We start from the raw sequence: 23,406 nt of genomic DNA on the forward strand, positions 1-23,406 counted from the left end.
AAATTCAGTTAACACAAGCACTCAAGCCAGTGTTTCACCAGCAATGTCTTATCCTTGCTGATTGGATTTTTGAAATGCATCAAAATGATCCGGATTCCCATCGAAAAATTATCTTCACCACCATTTTAATTATCATTCACCCCAGAGGCTACGTCCAAGAATCCAAGAATGATTGTTGAAAAGATTGGTGGTTTAATAAGACCTTACTTATCAGAAAATAATTTCTTTTTTTCCCTCGTTGTTGTTGTTTTGCTCATGTGATATTTCAGGGAGGCCAGCAAAAATTTGATTGGGGAGCTCTTTTTTTTTTTCAAAAAATGCAGAGTAGGCTATTTTTTTGCTTCCAAAAGCTCTAGGATAATGGAATTTCTCAATGATTTTCGATTCAATCGAAAATAAAGAACAATAATTTCAATTCAACACTTACTCTGTCAATAAAGCATTCCTGATCAAAAATACGTCCTATTTGACTTACAAGATGACAGGATAAAATCTCATACAGGTTTTTCAATGTAGGATAGGAAATCCATTAAGAAAAATCTGCAGATATCATTTGGGATCTAGAGCTTCAAATGAGACATCAAATTCATTTCATACAAATTTATTGAAAATAGTCTAGTATCACTCATTTTATCAACATTATCTCAATTTCATATTACTTGTTAATCAAAAGTTAATAATGAAACTTAACATTTGTCAAGAGAAAATATCTAGGACTGAACCTTTAGGAATGCATTTTTATTATCGCAATTTTTTAACAATAACTCATCTAATCAACTTCGTATAAAAATATAACTCGTATCTACAGTACAATAATGGAAATTGTAATTTAAAAACGTATCCTTACATACTCTTAAGTGAAAAGAAGATCCAAAAAGACTATTATACAAAAAATAAGAGGTGACGCCACCATTAAAACATAACTCAAGATACCCACTCGCTTAGCGAATTCAATTAATAAAATATAGGTATACTTTTTGGACCCACAAAAGCGCCAATATCAGTCTTCCTTCTTAACAGTCGCCTTCCTATAAGTCTGCAAAACATTCATGAAATGAACCCTTACTTGCAGGTTATCCTCGTTGGAAAGCTCCTCCATGAAAGGCAGCAAGGACAGCAAGAAGTGCTTGTTGCCCATGGCATTATCCTCGTGCTCCTTCTTCTTGATATCCGTCAAGTCCTCCAGAACTCTTACCATGCGTTCTGACAATACTAACGGAGTCTCTTCTGTCTTAACTCTCTTAGATGTAGGTTCATCCAAGGAAGTATCTACCTGAGCCTCCACTGGTAAGTAATGGTATTGCATGTAAGTGTTGGGGTCTTCTGAGTCCATGGTAGCTGAACCGTTGGAGTCTTGGTGGTCAGAGTTATCTTCTTCTTGCTTGTATTTACCCCTGAAAAATTGTTGCCATGTATCATTTAAAGCTAAAAGGAGTTCTAGATTCAGAGAATAGAAATTTTATATTTAATAGTTAACTGCTATTCAGTTTATTTCTGGTGTTCCTCAGGGTTCTGAATTTGTCCCTGAATAATTAAATTGAATTTCTTTCACCAAGGCAATGCCGAAGTTGCACCAAAATAATAGATTTATTTCGCTTGTCATGTGGGCTTATTTTACTAAAAACAACATCATCAACAATCATAAAGAACATTGTATGGGCACTACAAAACTCATAAGCCATTAGACTAAGACCATTTCAGAAATATTTTAGTATCAAACTTTCGGGTAGGATTTTCAAAAGTGATTTGACGCCACTAGATGTTATAAAAGATCGTTAGAATATAGATTTGTATCAAAATTCCTTTGAGCACAATCTTTTTAACTTCATTGATGATATAGAGCTCGATATGGTTAGAATTATGTGGTATAATAAGTGGACCAGCACACAGAGGGGGGCAAGAAGCTGCTTGGTTCAATGAAAATTCCCAAATAAATGGATAGGTCAAGGGGGACTAATGCCATCTTCCCAATGGATATGCTCTCTCGCAAAATCCAAACGCGCCCTTCGATGGGCTGGGGTAAGAGCTGGGCCTCTTGCCACGACGCACGAGGCCTTAAATCATATTCTCTGAGGCGATTTTTTATTGTCTGAGTGCTAATTTGCACTCCATGAGTTTGCTCAAGCTGATTTTGAAGGAGGCGAGCGGTTGCAAAACGTTGTCTCAACGAAGAAACTCTCAAAACGTTCTTGAATGGCAGTTGTTACTCGTGGTCTACCCTGTCCTGGTCTTCGGACATTCATACCTGTCTCCCTGAATCGCTGCAACATTCTGGACACACTTGTTTGGGAAACTCCAAACCTTTCTGCAATTCTTGTGTATGTCCACCCTTCTTCTCGCAAAACTACCACTTGGGCACATTCCTCCTGGGTCAAATTGCGTGGTTCGCGTTGCATAGCGATCGAGTGTAGAAAATCATACGAAAGAAAAACTATTGATCACTAGAATTGATCGAGAACAGCTGATTTCAGAATGGAGCCAATACATTCAAAATCTGATAATCTCATCTTTTTTTATTCCTGCTGGGAAAAATATCTGTATTGAAGAAAAACGTTGAAAGTGGATAACATATGCATGCATAATTATCATTGAGAACACCTTCAGTTGTAGAATAAATTTGAGATTTCCATAATGTGCGTTAATTTTTTTGCGCAGTGTATGTGAAATCAAGCATGAGAAACTGACATGAACGAAGTCGACAATTTTCGACGTTTACGATAATAATCATTTGTCTCCCCAAAAACTGCTAAAAAAAATACACTGTTCTTCATTCTAGAAAAAAATTGACTAACCCCTTCGGTCCACAGTGCTCTGCCAGAAAGCTAAGTTGGTCGAAATAGTAATATTTGGTCCTCCGACTTGGATTCAACCCGAGTCGCTTATCTCGCTCCTCCAATCTCATCGTTCTTCTGTAACTGTCCCTCAAGGCTTTCCATCTAGACTGCATTTCCCGGCCTGAAAATATACATATCATTTGAAGTTATAAAAGGTCATTCATCCAAACTTGACGTCAGCCCTGTAAAATGTTAACATGTCACATAAATCATTCTGTTCCAGCGGAATAAAGGGGTAAGATTGTACAGCATGTCCTGTTTGGAAAGAGACACCGTGGTCTTTTCGGTGAGATAATGTAATTTTTTAAGAACCAAGGGGATAGATTCATTCTGTCCTGAATGAGGTTTCTTTTGAGTTCAAGAAAGACAAAAAGATTTATTATGTATTTTGAAATAACTTATATACAACTAAAGGGTGTTTTTTTAGAGCTATAGAACTTTAAATTGCAATAAAACAACGATGGACAATTCGATTGACATGAAATTTATTTATCCGCAAGATAATCTTGTGGCATTACATTTTAAATATGATTTCTGGCATATGACCGCCAAGGCTGGCTCGGATGTAGTCCAATCAGGACGTCCAATTTTCGATGACTTTTTCAAACATTTGTAGCCGTATATCGGCAATAACACGGCGAATGTTGTCTTCCAAATGGTCAAGGGTTTGTGGCTTATCCGCATAGACCAATGACTTCACATAGCCCCACAGAAAATAGTCTAGCGGTGTTAAATCACAAGATCTTGGAGGCCAATTCACAGGTCCAAAACGTGAAATTAGGCGGTCACCAAACGTGTCTTTCAATAAATCGATTGTGGCACGAGCTGTGTGAAATGTTGCGCCGTCTTGTTGGAACCACAGCTCCTGGACATCACGGTTGTTCAATTCAGGAATGAAAAAGTTAGTACTCATGGCTCTATACTGTAACGTTCTGGCCATCATCGTTTTTGAAGAAGTACGGACCAATGATTCCATCAGCCCATAAAGCGCACCTAACAGTCAGTTTTTCTGGATGTAACGGTGTTTCGACATACACTTGAGGATTAGCTTCACTCCAAATGCGGCAGTTTTGTTTGTTGACGTAGCCATTCAACCAGAAGTGTGCTTCATCGCTAAACAAAATAAAATGGACGTAGTGCGCGATTCGTATTCCGCACAGAACCATTATTTTCGAAATAAAATTGCACTATTTGCAAGTGTTGTTCAGGCGTGAGTCTATTCATGATGAATTGCCAAACCAAACTGAGAATAAAACTTGACAGCTGCTAAATCGGTTGGCATCTTGAACAGTAATGCCAACTTACAGTTATATACCTCGAAAAAAAACACCCGTTATATTGATTCATTCTCGAAAAATGTTCTATTCGAGATATTCAAAAAATTCTGTTACTTTTTTTTTTTCAGTAATATCAATGGTTTATGTGATAATCATAACAGATCTTAGAAATTAATTACCGTTTTAGAGATATCGATTATTGATAAAGTCAAAATACTTTTGATGTAGAATTGCAGTGGAGAGCAGAATTAAGTATAAGATATTTATAATTTTCAAGACTGATTTTCGGTATAAGTGGTCGAACCAACTAGCGTTTAAAAACTCCTGACTTCACATCATAGGTATATGTAATTCTTTCATTCAAGATTTCTTTGAGTTGTATTGGAAAGGAGTTCGTGCAACGTGTAACTGCATAGTAGGTCCACATCAGCGACCCTTGACCTTATTTTGTATTTCAGTACAATCAATATTCGTATAATCCCAAATTCATTTCAGATGTTGGGGAAACATATGAGAAACTCCAAGAAAAATATTATCATTGATTGATAAATTTCAACGAGAATAGACTAAATTGGGATTGTTCCTGAAAATGATGATTGAAATTGGTATCTATCAAAATTTTTGAATGATCGAGTTTCTGAATGGGCCTTCTCTACGAGTTTTACACATTATTCTCTCTAGTTCACTGAATTTTTATTCAAATTAATAAATTGGTTCCAAAGATATCGTTCAGCGATTTTGTAGTGAAAAATGTTGGTTGGCAGAACTCTTTTTTTGTATCACAAATGAACAGATAAATAGATAAATACCAACATATAATATTGAAATATAACCATTAAAATCTATGTGAAACTGAGATATTCTCACACTATTTTGTTCTACAAGCTACAAGGTGAGGCAGAATGAATGTATTTGCCATAGAATAAGAAGAACTAAGTTTTCAAAACAGAATGTGCAATGATAAGTACCACCAATTTCAGTATCGGAGTGAATTTATTGTTTCTCTGTTTAAAATGACGCAAATATCGAATCAAAAAATCAAGACGCAATGTTATCGACCAAAAACCGACTTATACATATTTTAAGCGACTTAAAGTAACCAACACAACCCAACCACAAGTACCAACTGGTGTTCTCAACCTATTGAAATGAAAACTCCCTGAATGGATGCTAAAAAATCCCCCATTCGATGTATTTATCAGCACCCTTATAAACAAAACAACGAACATACCTTTTGTGTTTTTTCAATAAGACAAAAACCAAAATAAATTAAATTGTTGAAATTTACAAAGAATTAAATAAATGAGGTCGAATTCGGGAAATCAACATTACAGGAATAAAGAAAACAACTGAACTATATGTATAAGTAGTTGACTAGAAAATGTGAAACAAAATCTGAATAAATATACCAAATAAGTACCAGGAATTTTATACATCTCTATTAAGAGGGATTCATACCACGTGACATTCTCGTGATCTGTCAAAGTTTAACTACTCTTCTCCCCTCAGCGTTTTTGAAATCCCGCCACTTTTCAGGATGAGTGAAGCAATTTCAAACGTTCCTCTGATTTACATTCTTTTTCTACCAAATGCACGTTTTTAAGTCTTTATTTTTAATTTTATGAAAACCGGATTTCCAGCCTTAAACAACTCCTTTTGTATAATATTTTTATGTGAAAATTCATAAAACAAGAAAAGTTATATCTACTCATCTATATCTACCTTATCCCCAATAATAAAAATCCTCTAATTTCTTTTTCATTCCGAGAAAAATTAATAAATAAGGACTTTTCGCAAAGAAGCACTCTTTAAAATGAATAATAATGAAAACCTCTTAAAAATCAATAGTACTTATTTTCAGACTGACCGCTTAAAGAGAATAAACCCCTCCTAAAATATGATATCATCTGAAAAATTCCCTCAATAAGAAAAACCCCACTTGGGGCGCCAAATGAAATTCCCTAAAACGGAAAAATTTCCAGCAGTTGGGAACACTGGTACCACCCGCGCGCATGCGCGTCATTCAAATCCCAACGTCCGCGTCCACCCATAACCCCCAAATCTACTCACATATGTTCTCCTTCTCCACCCTCGACATGAACCGGAAGTTCTGTATGAAAATTTCGCAAATCTCGTACCACGAGCTGCGTCTACGTTCCGAGCACACAACGCCCGCTCTGCTGTCATAGAGAAGCTGTCTCTTCTTGACTTCCTCGATCAAGAGGGCCGGGTCGATGCTCTTGACGCATTTGTACATTTTAACGAGCCGATGCCGTCGCGTGGACTGCTCTGCGATGTGTCGTGAGGCTCCGCTCGAACGCACCAAGCGACACGGTACGTCGGGGCCGCGTTCCGATACGAAGGGCGACGTTGCCGGTTCGGGCGGAATTACCGGGGTTTGGGGGAAATGGTGGACAGGTTGAGGCGAAGTGGTACAGGTTCTTTTTAAGCGTTTTTAAGGCAATTCAATGGTCTAAAAATAAATACAGGGCCTGCATCAGGGATAGAAGAGTGCAGTGACCTTTTCAGGTACCTCAAACGCTCTATTAGTGTGACGTCACACACCGCCATTTTTGGTTCTCCTGTCAGTGTTCGGAATCCAAACAAACAAATTGTCATTCAAATTAGTACGGTGTCGTTGAAGGTATCGGCTTATTTTCATAAATAAGAGTATTTGAGGAACGATTTCGGTATTAATTGATAGACAGAAGGAACGAAGTTAATACCAGTAAGTTTGAATCCTGTATCATTCCCCAGATTATGTAAAAAGCCGTGTTTATTAGTTGAACTTCAAGTTCGAACTTACTGGCATTAATCTCGTTCCTTCTGTCTATCAATTAATAGTAAAATCGTTCCTTAAATACTCTTATTTATGAAAATAAGCCAATTTCTTGAACGACAACGTACTAATTTGAATGACAATTTGTTTGTTTGGATTCCGAACACTGACAGGAGAACTAAAATGGCGGTGTGTGACGTCATCACTAATAGAGCTCATTTAGGGGGCAAAAATTCGGCCTAGTTTACTGGCCGCCTTTTACTATTTCATCCTTAATTCTTAAAAACAATATAAGGTTGCTCCCCTCCCCTGTGTTTGTCAACATTCCCTGCAATCAAATCTCCAAATCATCTTTGCTAAGCCTCCTGTATAATAAATAACAGATGGCAGCCCAAACAATATAAAAAAAATTCTCTATTATCCTCATTGAGAGAGGGATAAAATCATTATGTTCTTCACAAAGATGAAAAACAACACTACCTCCGTTTTCGAATTATTTTAAATGTTAACACATTCAACATATAAAAAATTCCTACGATTTTGCATTCGGAACTAGTAACACTCAAATGTCAAATGTTTTCAGACCTTAGCAATAACAACACATGTTGTCATTGCCAGCCCTGAATAAATAAAAGGTGTAGTAAAAAAATTCATGATTTCTGTATAAAAAACAAGGCTTTAATAACCATGGTTAGAATGATCCGATTAATGTCAAATATACGCCGTTTTGTTCATAACTTGTTGCTATTTTAAAGGTTATATCATTATGCCTCTCTCTGGTCCCTATTGGCAAAAAATGGAGACAGTCGATTTTCACAAGGACAGGAACCGGCCTATAAAGTGGATGCATAAAAACCTCCCAAACAAGCTCCCGGAGCTTCTGGCGAGTCACTATCGATGTGTGTAGCCTGGCGTTGTCCTGATAGAACACAATTCCTCTCTTATTGATCAAAGCTGGTCGCTTCTGAGCGATTGCTTTCTTCAAATGGTTCAATTGTTAACAGTACAGTTCTGAGTTAACAGTTGTGCCGTGGGGGAGCAGCTCATGTTATATAATTCCCTAACAATCCCACCAAACAGACACCAAAACCTTCCTGGCCGTCAATCGTAGCTTCGAAGCCGTTTCGACCTTGACGTTGTCGTATATATAAAGACACATCTTTCTAAAGAAAAGGACTTGAAAGTTAAAGTAGTGTTGGAGTACATATCACCCCTGAAGCTGACTATCTTCTTTTTCTTCTTCTTCAACCTGCATTCGTCCACTCCTGGACATAGGTCCCTTTCAACCGCTTCCATGTCTCCATATCCTGAAGGTGACTATGCTGATGAATAATGTCGAATTTTCAAGAGAAAATGTGTTTTATTGGTTATTCTATTGTTAATTTGGGCTTAAACTATAGAGAAATGCGTATTGAATGCATTTTAGTTGGCTGTGGACTTATTCGTGACAAATTCACTCTCTCTTTCTTTCTTTAAATTATCCAAGAAATTTCTCATTTTCTTTTCTACCTCCAATTTAGAAACAGCCTGTACACTTAAATACAATTCCGTGGTCTCCAAGTGTTCAATTGGCACAGTAATGAAGAGCTTTCAAAAGCTCAACGGCAGTACCTACTTCCCTCATTTTTTTTCGAATTATTTCGCATCCCTTAAATGAAAAGAATCGGAAACAAACCAGATAAAACAAACCCTCATAAAATATTCAACTTTTCCTGTACCTAACCATCTACGGTCCAAAAATTCTTTCAATTTCACCCCAAAATACAACCTACCCGTACCACCCTCACCTATTCCTTCCTATTTCCCACCCTCGGCGGCGGTTCCGCCGTCACGGTCCGCCGATGACCGCTATACAACCCGGCAACGCCGCATTCTCGCCGTCGCCACCGAGGCCCACTTCGACCCGTCCGTCCCCCGCTTGTCGCCGTTCGACGCGGACCGCTTGCTTGATTATTCCGTTCGCCACTCGGACGTTATCACGAAAGTTCGAGGAACGACGGCTTGACGGAGTCGTTGTACTCCGCTTTTCGTTTCGGCGGCCTTGCGGCGACTGTTTCACGAGTTTTTTTTTCCGAAAACGGAGAGAAAAACTCTAAAAAACTGAAAAATTGGGTGATACGGGAGAAACGTGCGAAAAAAACGGGGAAACCGTGCGGAAAAATCGCACTTACTCCATTCTGTAAGGTGTTGATGTAACACACAAGAAGCCACAGTAATGATAGAAGCTTCAATTCATGTACTCGATTCGGAGCACTCAAAAACCGTACGAAAAAACTCGGCACTCAAACTCAAACGCAGGTGGAAACAGTGATTCGATAAAATCGAACTTATTCTGATGGAAGAAATTCATTTCAGTTGGGATTTTATTTAACCTTCAAGAAACCAGATTAATTGGCGTGGAACGAAAAAAACGTGCGAAAAAATTCAGCACTTCATAAGGAAAAGGTGGCTAAAATGTTACGAAAAAATTAAGAAATCGTTTTCAGTTGAGCTTGGATGTAACGCACGAGAGGCTGAAGTATTGGAAGTAGTTGGGCTTCCATGTAGCCCTACAAGAAGCCAGATTAATTGTCGTGGAACGAGAAAAACGTGCAAAAAAAATTGCATTTGTGAGACAATTTAACTCTCATGCTAAAGGTTCGTTTCATTTAGGTTTTCATGTTACCGACAACAAGAAGTTATTATATATCAACGTGATATGAAAGGATCGTTCGAAAGAATGTGGAGGAACCCTTACGAAAAAACTTATAAGTCAAAGTTAAGTTTACCGGGTAAAACAAAAACGTGCAAAAAAACGAGAAATCCGTACGGAAAAATCGCACTCATTCAGGGTTCAGTTCAGTTAGGGCTTCATGTAACGCACAAGAAGCCAAAGTAATTGGCGTGAGATGAAAAAATAACAGAAGCTTTTGACGGCTCCTTCCATTCATGTACTTGATTCGGAGAACAAGCGCTCAAAAACCGTGCGAAAAAACTCAGCACTCATACTTAAACAAAAACGTGCGAAAAAAACGAGGAATCCGTACGAAAAAATCGCACTTACTTCGTTCAGTTGAGGGTTGATGTAACTCACAAGAAGTTGAAGTAATTGACGCGGGATGAAAAAATGACATAAGCTTTTGTGCGCTCTTTCAATTCATGTAATCGTTTCGGAGAATGAGCGCTCAAAAACTGTGCGAAAAAATTCGGCACTCATACTGAAACAGGTGGAAAAAGTGATACACTAAAATCGAACTTATTCTTATGGTAGAAATTCACTTCAGTTGGGTTTTTATTCAACCTACAAGAGGACAGATTAATCGAACGAAAAAAAAAGGCGAAAAAAATGCGGGTGTAAAAAAATTATACGAAAGAATGTAACTACCATGTTGAAGGTATAGGTTTTCCCGTTACCGGCAACAAGAATTCCTTATATCGATACGAGGAATGAAAGAATCGTGCGAAAAGAAGTGGAGGAACCCTTACGAAAAAACTTTGAGAGTCAGTTAAGTTTACCGGGTAAAACAAAAACGTGCAATTAAAACGAGGAATCCGTACGGAAAAAACGCACTAGAAGCCAAAGTATTGGCGCGGGATGAAAAAATGACAGAAGCTTTTCTGGGCTCCTTCAATTCATGTATTCGATTCGAAGAACGAGCGCTTAAAACTCGTACGAAAAAACTCGACACTCATAGGTGGTAAAAGTGATACGATAAAATCGAACTTATTCTTATGGTAGACATTCGCTTCAGTTGGGCTTTTATTTAACCTACAAGATGCCAGATTAATTGGCAAGGAACGAAAAAAACGTGCGAAAAACTTCAGTACTCCGTACGGAAAACGTGACAAAAATAATACAAAAAAATTAAAAATCCGATTCAGTTGGGCTTGGATGTAACGCACGAGAGGCCGAAGTATTTGGCACGGAATGATAAAATGAGAGAAGCTTTTGGGCGCTTCTTCAATCCGTGCGAAAAAAACCTGGCGCTTTTACTGAAACAGGTGGAAAAAGTGATACGAAGAAATCGATCTTACTCCTATGGCAGAAACTTTGATCTAGTACAAAAAATTTTTTGATTTATTGTGATTTTGTAATTTTGTATTCTTTTCGAAATCCATTGAAATTTCAAATTATCATAAAAATCCAATGAGTGAGCTATAATGAATAAATTAATTATAGGTTTTGGTGCTCATTTTCCGGATATGTATATCGATAATTATCACAAAAAAGTGGAACAACAAAAACCTTGTATCTCGAAAACAAATCATTATCAGGCCCATTTTTATAGGAGTTTTTTCTCAATATTATCCGAGGAATCTCTCATTTTCATTTGTATGTACCTCAAATTCAAGAACACCATGTACCTATAGGAAATATACAGAAAATCGCATGAATACCAATAATTACAACCCCTTAAAATGTTTCCATAACCTACTTGAGTCAAATAATAGATTTTAGACCGGAAGTGCAAAAGAGCGATTTTGTACCCCATCTGAATAGCTAGGAAACAGAAAAAGAGCAGAATATATCGAATTTCTTTCGTAGGTTTTCTAATGGTGGAATCCTGTATGGACCCTTCTGCTTACAATAACTGTCACAATCTCATCAATATATGTGAGATTATGGAGTGCAGTGTATGCCAGAATCGCATTCTAGGAAACAATGTAAGAAACCAACACATTCCCACCAAATAATTGGCGGGTGCACGTTGTTTGCTCTTGAGATCGGAAACCGTGCAAATTCTTACAGAATTTTTTTAATTTTGTGAAATATTTCAACTTATTCCAGAACATGGATTTCTAATTATATCCGATGATTATTGATTCTAGCGATGATTATTCTAAGTTTCACTCTTTTATTATGTAAATAACAATTGTTATATTTGTATAATTATATATTACATATGAAGGGTGTTTTTTTTGGAGCTATAGAATTTTAAATTGCAATAAAACGACGATGGATTATTCGATTGACATAAATTTTATTTATCCGTAAGATAATCTTGTGGCATTACATTTTAAATATGATTTCTGGCATATGACCGCCACGGCGGGCTCGGATGTAATCCAATCTGGACGTCCAATTTTCGATGACTTTTTCCAACATTTGTGCCCGTATATCGGCAATAACACGGCGAATGTTGTCTTCCAAATGGTCAAGGGTTTGTGGCTTATCCGCATAGACCAATGACTTCACATAGCCCCACAGAAAGTAGTCTAGCGATGTTAAATCACAAGATCTTGGAGGCCAATCCACAGGTCCAAAACGTGAAATTAGGCAGTCACCAAACGTGTCTTTCAATAAATCGAGCTGTGTGACATGTTGCGCCGTCTTGTTGGAACCACAGCTCCTGGACATCATGGTTGTTCAATTCAGGAATGAAAAAGTTAATAATCATGGCTCTATACCGATCACCATTGACTGTAACGTTCTGGCCATCATCGTTTTTGAAGAAGTACGGACCAACCATTCCACCAAACAGTCAGTTTTTTTTATGTAACGGTGTTTCGACATACACTTGAGGATTGGCTTCACTCCAAATGCGGCAGTTTTGTTTGTTGACGTAGCCATTCAACCAGAAGTGCGCTTCATCGCTAATGGACGTAGTGCGCGATACGTATTCCGCACATAACCATTATTTTCGAAATAAAATTGCACTATTTACAAGCGTTGTTCAGGCGTGAGTCTATTCATGATGAATTGCCAAACCAAACTGAAAAAAAATCACTTGACAGCTGTTAAATCGGTTGCCATCTTGAACAGTAATGCCAACTTAAAGTTATATACCTCGAAAACAAACACCCGTTACTTCCATAATATGACTTTTTTGTTAAAATAAAGACTCAAGCTTTTTTGTATCAATAGTTTCAAACTTTTATTATCCTTACAATGGTTTAAAACCCGCAAATTGAAATTCAGATCTCAAACTATTCAGCATGAAATAATAAACAGTTGTGTGAAATTTACAGTGATTTTTATTCTAGAACTAAACATATGAACCTTCACGGTACAAACGCAGATAAATATCGAGCTATTTACTTCACTTGTTAATTCCAAGCTTATACATATTTAAATTTCATAATTGGAGCAGTATTAGTAACGGAGAGAATGGCGGATATAGTTTTTTTTTCAATTGAGTAATATTACACCAACATACACGGTTTGCAATCTACTATATCTGTTGAGTAGTTTTTCAGTCATATTTTTTTTTAAATTTTGTTTTTATCTTTTATTATTAACAATTATGAAATCGATTTATCATTTCTTGTTTTCATTATGGAAATGTACGTAGAAGAGAAGATTCATCAAAGGATCAACAATGTTCAACTTTAAATCGTAAAATTTCTAATTGTTGATGATATGACAATTAATAAACAATTTATATGTATTTTTGTTATGAAGTCCTTCTCCTAATGGTTTCAGGATTTAACAGTTTATCTCGCGTTTGAAACTACTCCGCAAGAATCAAAACACGATTCTGTAATACATCCATTCATTTCTCTTAAAATATTTTTTTTTATATCGAAATAAAAAATTATTTGGAAAACCCTTCACATCTTGAAAACAATATTGAAAGCCTAAATTTTATTTCAGTGAATAGCAAATAACCAGGAATCCCCTGACATAGATAGAGGAAGTATGCCCAATTTTTACATGTCTCCAACATGGTTAGATTACTTTGTCGGATTGTGATATATTTTCCAATCCACAATTTTACTATATCGTTATGAATGTATATTACATTGAATGAAATATATTTATTTGAGTGATTCCCGATTGAATATGCAAATTTGAATATTTCGAATCCGATATTTTTCCTAATTGTCGAATTTATAATAAGCAGAATATTTATTATTTTTTGTATCTACCTGCTGAAATCCAAGATTTGGCAACTTTGGCTCTCCTAGTGTCATCGGTTGTTTCACGTAGTTTGGCGCGCTTGAAGATTGTTTTCTGAATTTCTGATATATTTAGGTATTTATTTCAATATATTTTGAGTTAAATGAAACATTGATTAACTATGGGACATGAGAAGTGCGTTCTTTGTGGAGAAACTCGCGAATTGAGTGAAATATCTTATCACTGATATGTTTTCAATTACGCGCTTCATGTCAAATTTGATAGTTTATGTTGGGGACAAAATTTGCTTACTGAAAATGACATATGCTCCCTCTATCTATGTTTATTACTCTCATAAATCGATAAAAAATTCTGTCGCTCAACGGATCAAGCTTTTAAGGTGCAAACCACCTATACCCGGAAACTTAATATGTGGTCGGTAAAATTTTAGGGTGGTCATGGCATCCTTGTGAAACCCATGTTACTTGTCTGGTATTCTTGGAAATAGATCGCACAGAGCCCCACTGATCTGACCGTCAGGAGATGTGAAGCACATTCCAACTTATACCTGGACCTCTGCGGTCGACATTGAAATCATTTTCCACAGGATAAAAGTTCACCAGTGTATTTCGCTTTGACACGAAAATTACCAGCTCGAACACAACACGAGAGGCACAGAAATGAATAGAGAGTGACAACGGGTGATTGATGGCTGTATTCATCTGACGTCCTTGATTCGTTCCACGTCGTCTGATAGTTTAATCTCGTGAGAGATTGATTCATAATTAATTCCATTGTGATCTTATTCTTTTCCAGGGTTTAATTGGTCGTTTTCCCGATCGAATGGAACCTGTCCCAGTTCAGGAGGTTTCTGTGGAATTCTTCTATGGGCGGTTGGGTTCTTTGTGATTCTGTGTTTGACATCGAACGTCAGAATGAGGTGGAAATCACGATCAGGATCTATAGAATAGGTCTATGTGTCTTGCTTGGTGATTCATGAATGATGGCAAAATGAAAAATATGCTCAGTCATTATTCTAAAAATTGTCATATACTTGACTTTTGAGCATCTTCAATTTTGTTATTGAGCTTATAGCTATCGTTCCCTGAACAGTTTGCTGATTCAATTCATCACATTGTATGTAATTTCTTATTTGGAGCCGGAAATAGTCTCAAAAATCTAAGGTTTGACTTATTGATGACGAATTCGTGGTCAAATTCAATTTTGTCTGGTCATCAAAACGATAACCGAATAATAATAGGTATAATATCAAACTAAAATTTGCTTTTGGATGTAGAATAACATTTTCAGGCTTCGTGCAAAGTTTCATGTTGATCGCGTTACAAGATCCAGAGAAAATTCAAGAAAAGTATCGAAAAAAAAAAATTACCAATATTTCCCTTACCACAAAAACGAAAAAATTGAGATTCTGGCTGTTTGATTATAAAATAACAAATTCAAGAAACTCATTGGAAAAGAAACTGATATTTTGCTTAGGTACAAAAATGGTGTAGCTTAGGTATTCGTAAACATAATACCATCGAAATTTCAGTCGATTTTTGTATGCATCATAAATTTATTCTCGATTAAACATCCCAGCTTACGAGCCAAATTCTCGTCATTTGCGGGAGGTTTTAATTTTCTGCTTTGATATGAAGAAATCTGCGACTGAGACTCATCGAATGCCCTCAAATAGCCATGGTTAGACCGCTATTAATGAAAAATGTGCCGAGAGTGGTTTCAACACTTCAATGGCGGTGAAAGAGAGAAGGATTTTGGAAATGCAGAATTGGAGGCATTACTTGATCAAAACTCGTGTCAAACGTAACAAGAATTGGCAGGATTATTGGGAGTAACAGAACAAGCCATTTCAAAACTGAAATAATTCAGAAACAAGGAAATTAGGTGTCGTACGAGTTGAAGCCGAGAAATGTTGACCGGCGTTTGTTTGCTTGTGAACAGCTGCCTGCAAAACCAAGACGAAAGGGATTTCTGCATCGCATTGTGACTGGAAACGAAAAATGGGTTAATTACGATAATCCCAAGCGCAGATAATCATGGGAATATCCCAGCCATGCTTCCACGTCGATGACCTAACCGAATATTCACGGTCCCAAGGTCATGTTCAGTATTTGGTGGGACCAGCTAGGCGTAGTGTATTATGAGTTGTTGAAACCGAATGAAACAATCACAAGCGATCGTTATCGAACGCAATTAATGCGCTTGAGCCGAGTATTGAAAGACAAACGTCTGCAAAATTGCATCGATTCGTGGATCGCTTCAAAAGATGACCAGTTTTTTCAACGCGGGATTCGTACGCTCCCCGAAAGATGGGAGAAAGTAGTGGTCAGCGATGGACAATACTTTGTATCATAAATGCATAACCAGTTTTTCACAATAAAGCCTTGAATTTCGGAAAAAAAACGGCGGAAGCAAAGTTATACGCCTATGTACATTCGGGTCCTTTGAAATGAAAAAAAAAGAACAACTCTTTAGAGACTCGGAGCAGGTAGCTCAATTGTGCCATAGTAACATATTTTTGAATGTTGAACCCCCTTCTCTGACTAGAAATTTTGCAGGTAAAATTAAAATGATCTCCTTCATTGAGTCGACAAAGCTTCTCTGGTGGCAATTTTCTTCTTGACTTGATAACCCGGTAAAAAAAAACAGCGGAAGCAAAGTTGTACGTACATGTATAGAAAAATATACAGGGTGTTCCATTTTAAAAAATGAAGTTGCAATCAATATGTTGCCCACCCTGTATATATTTTGTTTTGTGAAATCATTTTAAAAAACACTAGTCGATTTCGTTAAACTTTTGTAGAAAACATTTTTTTTGTACCTCTTTCAGAATCAAAGTTAAGGGGAGGTCAAATTATGGTGAAAAACCCGGTACATTGCGCGTAAATTGTACACACGTAGTAGGCCTTGATGGTACAGCGCGCAATCCATGTTATTACGTCAGATTCGCAATGAAAATAATTGAAATTTGCCGCGATTTTCATTGCACCGATATTTGCATAAATACAAGCGACGAGGTAACGCTAAATAGCAATGTTTAAATATCGATCATCGGCAATTAGACTAGACGTGAAAAATTGGCGTAATTAGTACCTAATGCTGAGTAAAAACATGCCGTTACACCTCCAAGTTACCACAATCGAAATTGTTTCTGGGAAAATTCCGTGGGAAAACCGAACAAGGCACGTTAGATTTATGGGACACATTATACTTACAGATGTCAGTTATTTGTAGCTTTTGATTGTTTACAAATAAATTTTTCAGCTAACGTCGCAAAATGTCAACATTTATCAACGTCAGTTGATGATGTTTATTTCGTAGATATCATCACATTATTGAACAATAAAGTGTTAAATTTAACTTGACACAAAATAAGTGTTCGAAGTTCTTTAGTTTTTCAAAACAAGAACCAAGGAGAAATATTTATTGATACAACTACAAGTGCATAAAGTGAGTCTTCTTCTTGAGTTTTCTATAGTTCTAAAAACGCTATCAGCACGAAGCTTTGAATTGTTATTATACAGGGTGGGCCATGAAAGTTAAAATTTTATTGAATATTTGTTTTCTTGGATAGGAACCACTGCTCTATCGAGCTAAAATATTTTCTGCGCTGTAGTGTTGACGCTTACATCAAAAAGTACTAACAACTTTGATATTCCAAGTAGAACACCCTGTATATTATTTCTTCTTCGGTTTACTGTAGCCTCTTGATTATTTATATATTAACTTCCTTGTTCCTATCTCTAGCGGTTTTCGACTAATTGATTGGTTTTTTTTCAATTAAACATTCATCACTTCGGTATTTGAAATCCTAGAAAGCTGAAATTTCGAGTATGGATTGCCAATATCCCGGGTATCATTTATGTAAAGGGTGTTTTTTTAGAGCTATAGAACTTTAAATTGCAGTGAGTCTTCTTAAGGAAACAATTGATTGTTTGGCGAACCCACTCGAGCATCTTATAAATGGCTGTTTTGAGCAGGGCTACTTTCCTGATGAGTTGAAGTTGGCAAGGGTGATACCTGTTCACAAGAAGGGCGACCAGGACATTTACGATAATTATAGACCTATTTCTATTTTGCCGGCTGTTTCCAAAGTCCTGGAGTCTCTTATCAAAACGAGATTGCTCTCGTTTTTAGAGAAGAATTCTTTACTTGCAAAGCAGCAACATGGCTTCAGGCGAGAAAGATCTACCACCACAGCCTTGGTCCAAATCATTGAAATAATGATAGATGCACTGGACAGTTCGGAGGAGGTTGCGTTAACTTGTATGGATTTGAGTAAGGCATTCGACTGCGTCAATCACAGCAAATTAATAACCAAGCTGGAATATTATGGCATTCGTGGGACAGCACTGAATCTGCTAAGATCTTACTTAAGTGATCGTTCACAAATCGTGGACCTTGATGGGAGGAGATCTTCTGAGAGGAAAATTGCCCTAGGAGTACCTCAGGGATCCGTTCTTGGACCCATTTTATTTGTTATTTATATAGATGACTTGGTGCACAACGTTGAAGCATATGAAGAAGTACTGTACGCAGATGACGCATCTTTTCTCAATAGAGCAAAAAGTGAAAGTTTATTAAAAGTAAAATCCAAAAATTCAATTGAGAGTGCTGTTGATTGGTTCGAGAATAACAGCATGAAAGTCAACACTGAAAAAACAAAAGAACTACTTATAACTACAAAGCGAAGTAACAAGGAAAGTATATCCCTTCTCGGCTTGACAATCAGTGGAAACCTAGGTTGGGCTCAACACATAGATGAATTGAGTAAAAAACTCTCAACAGCACAGTTCGCAATAAGGAAAATTAAAAACTCACTCACAGAAAGAGAAGCTCTCATGGTGTACCATGCTCAATTTCATGGAAGAATGACATACGGCATTATCCTTTGGGGTGCTTCTACAGACGCTGGCAGGATCTTCTTGAAGCAGAAGAATGCTGTAAGAACAGTGGCTGGGGTTGATCGAATGACGAGCTGTAGGCCGCTCTTCAGCCGCATAGACCAGTGACTTTACATAGCCCCACAGAAAGGTTAAAATCACAAGATCTTGGAGGCCAATTCACAGGTCCAAAACGTGAAATTAGGCGGTCACCAAACGTGTCTTTCAATAAATCGATTGTGGCACGAGCTGTGTGACATGTTGCGCCGTCTTGTTGGAACCACAGCTCCTGGACATCATGGTTGTTCAATTCAGGAATGAAAAAGTTAGTAATCATGGCTCTTTACCGATCACAATTGTCTGTAACGTTCTGGCCATCATCGTTTTTGAAGAAGTACGGACCAATGATTCCACCAGCCCATAAAGCGCACCAAACAGTCAGTTTTTCTGGATGTAACGGTGTTTCGACATACACTTGAGGATTAGCTTTACTCCAAATGCTGCAGTTTTGTTTGTTGACGTAGCCATTCAACCAGAAGTGCGCTTCATCGATATTTTCATATCAGTCAAACAACATTTCGAACGGCCATACTTAAGGATTCCCAATTTATCAATTAAAAGTCTCAATCGCGGTATTCAACATTCGAACCTACCTATTCGACGAAAAACATTATCTGATCCATTAATTTTGAACGTCAAAAATTTTAATTTATCAAAAACTGAATTGAATTGTGAAATCACAAAACTAAAATTTTCAATCCAAGATTCAGACTGCATAGTTTAATGAGATTCCAAAACATTTGCGTGATATCTGTAGGATTTTAAGATTCACGACTACCTACCCTTCATGTTTCCCCTTTCTTTCGACTGACAGGTTGACAGGACTTCAACTTGCATTACACGCAAAATGTGAACTTCCTTTCTGTATCCTCATCTCCGTAAAGTAATAACATTATTTTCAAACTAAATTCAACAAATTCAAATAATATCCAGCAAATGTCAAAAGAAGATCAAATTTTGCTCTGTGTACAAATTTCAAACAAAGAATAGATTATTTTTTCGGTGATTCGAAAAAGGATCGAAATTCGATGGTTCAATTTAATTCGTTCCTAAAATACTCATTATCCATTCAGGCTGAGGAATTCAATCGTGAAATTGCATTTCCTTTTAAGAAACAATACCACTATTTCGAAACAATCGAATGATCAGCTAGAGGCTAGAGTATAGAATATAAGGCAAGAAAATCGGTAAAACCCAAGACCTCAGAGAACAGGGAATTTAACATTTAACCGGTATGTTGGTGGAACGGTACAGTGCTGCCATTTGCGCAAAGATGCGCACTAGACCGTCGCGATAGAAACCAATCCAACATGGCTCTAATTGTAAATTGTATGAATAGTTTGACGTCAAATATCTCAAAATAATTCCTTAAATGTTTTCATTTTAGCAAAAATGGATAAAAAGAGTCCTGTACGTCGAGCAAAACGTTCGGCTAAAGTGTTAGAAGATAATTTTTGGGATTGTAGTGTGTGCACATACAGAAATACAGCAGAAGCCTTCAAATGCCTAATGTGTGACGTTCGCAAAGGAACTTCTACTAGAAAACCTCGCATAAATCCACAATTGGTGGCACAGCAAGTTGCTACACAGTTTTTACCAGCAACAAGTACCCAAAAAAAGGAGAAAAAGGACAAAAAACTTCTTAAAAAACGAAGACATCCACCTAGACTTAAAAATGTTGATAGAAGTTCTGCACAAACCAGGGAAGTAACTGTGAATAGTGTAACTGTTGTGATAACAGAGTATAAACCTAAAGTGAAAAGTGCAGATACAATATCTAGTTCAAGTTCTTCAGATCATGGTTCACAATCGGAGTCCAGTATGGATGCTCGGTGAAACTATATGTCAACTTGCTATATAAATAATTCATATTAAATATGTTATCAATGTGAGTTACAAAGGAGTCAACAGATATTGGAATGGAGTGATATCATTTGGACTTTAGCAAATATCAAACAATAAAAGGTATATTTTACCAATACAACTGCCGCTTCATGAGAATAATTCCAGTTCGAATAAACCAATTACCTACTATATTTCAAATGTATATAGAATTAGAACATTTACAAAACTGCTCGTTAACTGCCAATACCTTTTGAATAGATGAAATTTATTTTATTTTATAGTTCCAAATACTTTTTGTCATCTCTTTAGTTGGTCTATTCTGGTTATTTCCGGGAGAAATCTTTTCGAATGCCACCATTCATTTGGAAGTTACAGGTTGCATTTCTCTCTTATGGAAGCTATTTGTATGTCCAAAAAATTGATATTTTCTACCTCAATGTTCATTTTTGTCTAATCGATATCAAACATAATAGGTTACTATTGATTCCTTTAATTGTATAGTTTTTTTCTGTAAAATATCAATGTTTCAAATTTAAAGAGTTTAATACTTTCATAAAAATCTATTTATTCTGTTCAGTTTCAGTAGGTTCAGAATATAAACGTTAAACAGATGTAACAGTTTGGAACTGCGGTTTCTTAAATTTTGTTTTAGCACTTGATTGACTCTGAACCATGTGATTTGAATTAAATAGACCTATCAATCTAATTTATGATATTCATAAATGAGTATATTTGATAATTCATCAAATTGTATAAAAACTTTTAATATGTATAGTTCAAGATGAATTGTAATTTTTTAAAAATTTCCAAATGATAAAATGAAAAAACACAGCTATTTAACGTTGAGCTTAAACTGTGAGACAATTGGCTTCAGGGCTAAGCTGGATAGATTTTGGAAATAATATTTTGAAAAGATCGAATATTTATATTTTTCAATGAAGCTTTCAAATTGTTAATTTTTAATTATTGCTCAATGTTGAATGTGATGAAAAGTTGATATCAAGATTCAAATAAACCTTGTTCAGATTATGTGCATTGTAATCGGTGTGAATACACGTTTGAGAGGAAATTTTGTAGTTTCAATTTCCTACCTACTATTATAAAGATAATTCACCATAATTTCGAATAGCTATATTCCTCAAAGTTTCAGAAAAAATCCTGTTATCAAGGAAGATTTATTTGTTCTTCTGAATTGGTTTTTTATATCTATGCCATGCCAATGCTATCCCACATTGATCCTTCTAGTTCAAGTATACATTAAATGAATTTTTGAAGTAATAAATCAAGGAAAAAAGATTTTAAACATGAAATTGAAAAGATTTTTTTGCTAAAATGAAGCTTCTAAATATAAGCATCTTTCTAAGGTTATTTCTGCCAAATTATGGGTCATATTGTCTATGGTTTCAACATCTTTTTTTTTTTTTGCCCATTAAATGAAAACATTAAATAATATAAAGTATTTTGGCGATGAAAATATTGTAAGTAATATTTATTTGCAAAACTATGTCAACATATAGAGCACTAAATTTAAATAATTGTTGACTGGCGATTTAAGGTTAGGTGGTGCCATCTGTAAACAAAAAACTTGTAAATCAGTAGAATCAGCTGATATTCTTATAAGTACAATTGCCTAAAATTTTGAAAAAAGTGGTTAATAACGAAACAAATTGTATGATTTTGAATTAGAAACTAATTCAAATATTTCAGGTAAGTTAATATAAAATATTTTCCTTCCTCGACAGGAATGACGAATTTTGTTTATAATTTCATTCAAATAGAAAAAATGAATTTTTTTCTATTAAGTATATCTACAAAAAAAAAAAAAAAATGAAACATTCCGTTTCTGGATAATTAACAAGAACATATCTTCTATAATTAAGTTGTATGTAGAATGCAACTCCCAAAATACAGAATTTTGTCTGACCTGTAAAATTACCTAACTTTTACTCAGAATTGTTTCTACGTTAGAAATTGTCAGAGATAATTTTTTCAAAACAGTATTTGCTAACAATTTACATATAGGTAACAAAAGATAATAAAATTATCGAATAATCAATAAATTGAATGAAATCGTACTGGATGAAAACAAAATTTATTTCACGTCTAGAATCGTTCAGAATTTAATTCAACCAGGAAAAGAAAAATTTCTCAGGGAATTTAACTCAATCGTTAGAGATCATAGAGTAATAAACATAGATAGAGAGGGCATATGTCATTCTCAGTAAGCAAATTTTGTCCCCAACATGAACTATCAAATTTAACATGAAGCGCGCGGAAATGAAAACATATCAGTGATACGATATTTCATTCAATTTGCGAGTTTCTCCACAAAGAACGCACTTCTTATGTCCCATAGTGAATCAACGTTTCATATTAACTCGAAATATATTGAGATGAATACCTAAATATTTCAGAAAACAAACTTCAAGCGCACCAAACGTCGTGAAACAACCGATGACACTAGGAGAGCAAAAGTTGCCAAACCTTGGATTTCAGCAGGTAGATACAGAAAATAATAATTATTATTCTGCTTATTATAAATTCGACAAGCAGGAAAAATATCATATTCCAGATATTCAAATTCGCATATTTAATCGGGAATCACTCAAATAAATATATTTCATTCAATATAATATAAATTCATACCGATATAGTAAAATTGTGGATTCGAAAATATATCACAATCCAACAACGTAATCTAACCATGTTGGGGAGATGTAAAAATTGCGTATACTCCCTTTATCTATGTTTATTACTCTATGGGTAAACCCTTTACATGTCGAGGACAAAACCCATCTCGACCCGATTTCTAAGGTTTTTTTGCAGAACCACCAAAATTCATAACTGTCGTTGTTGCTGTAATTGATGTGTGGTTCATTCCATTTCA

At 35.9% G+C, this 23,406-nt stretch overlaps 2 protein-coding genes across 2 annotated transcripts; one reads left to right on the forward strand and one right to left on the reverse strand.

Annotated features, from left to right (window-relative positions):
• Positions 1–587: 587 nt before the first annotated feature.
• On the reverse strand, positions 588–6,430 carry LOC123688617. The gene is made up of 3 exons (XM_045627218.1): positions 6,182–6,430; positions 2,793–2,955; positions 588–1,394 (listed from the first exon to the last, which is right to left on the reverse strand). Exons 1-3 carry the CDS (start codon positions 6,366–6,368, stop codon positions 1,001–1,003), a joined length of 744 nt encoding a protein of 247 aa, XP_045483174.1. The 5' UTR covers positions 6,369–6,430; the 3' UTR covers positions 588–1,000.
• A 13,434-nt stretch (positions 6,431–19,864) lies between these two features.
• On the forward strand, positions 19,865–21,588 carry LOC123688618 (YY1-associated factor 2). The gene is made up of 2 exons (XM_045627219.1): positions 19,865–20,003; positions 20,062–21,588. The coding sequence occupies exons 1-2, from the start codon at positions 19,985–19,987 to the stop codon at positions 20,508–20,510; spliced, it is 468 nt and encodes a 155-aa protein (XP_045483175.1). The 5' UTR covers positions 19,865–19,984; the 3' UTR covers positions 20,511–21,588.
• Positions 21,589–23,406: the final 1,818 nt, after the last annotated feature.

The sequence above is a fragment of the Harmonia axyridis genome, chromosome 1 (genome assembly GCF_914767665.1).
Source record: "Harmonia axyridis chromosome 1, icHarAxyr1.1, whole genome shotgun sequence".
Taxonomy (NCBI): Eukaryota; Metazoa; Arthropoda; class Insecta; order Coleoptera; family Coccinellidae; genus Harmonia; species Harmonia axyridis.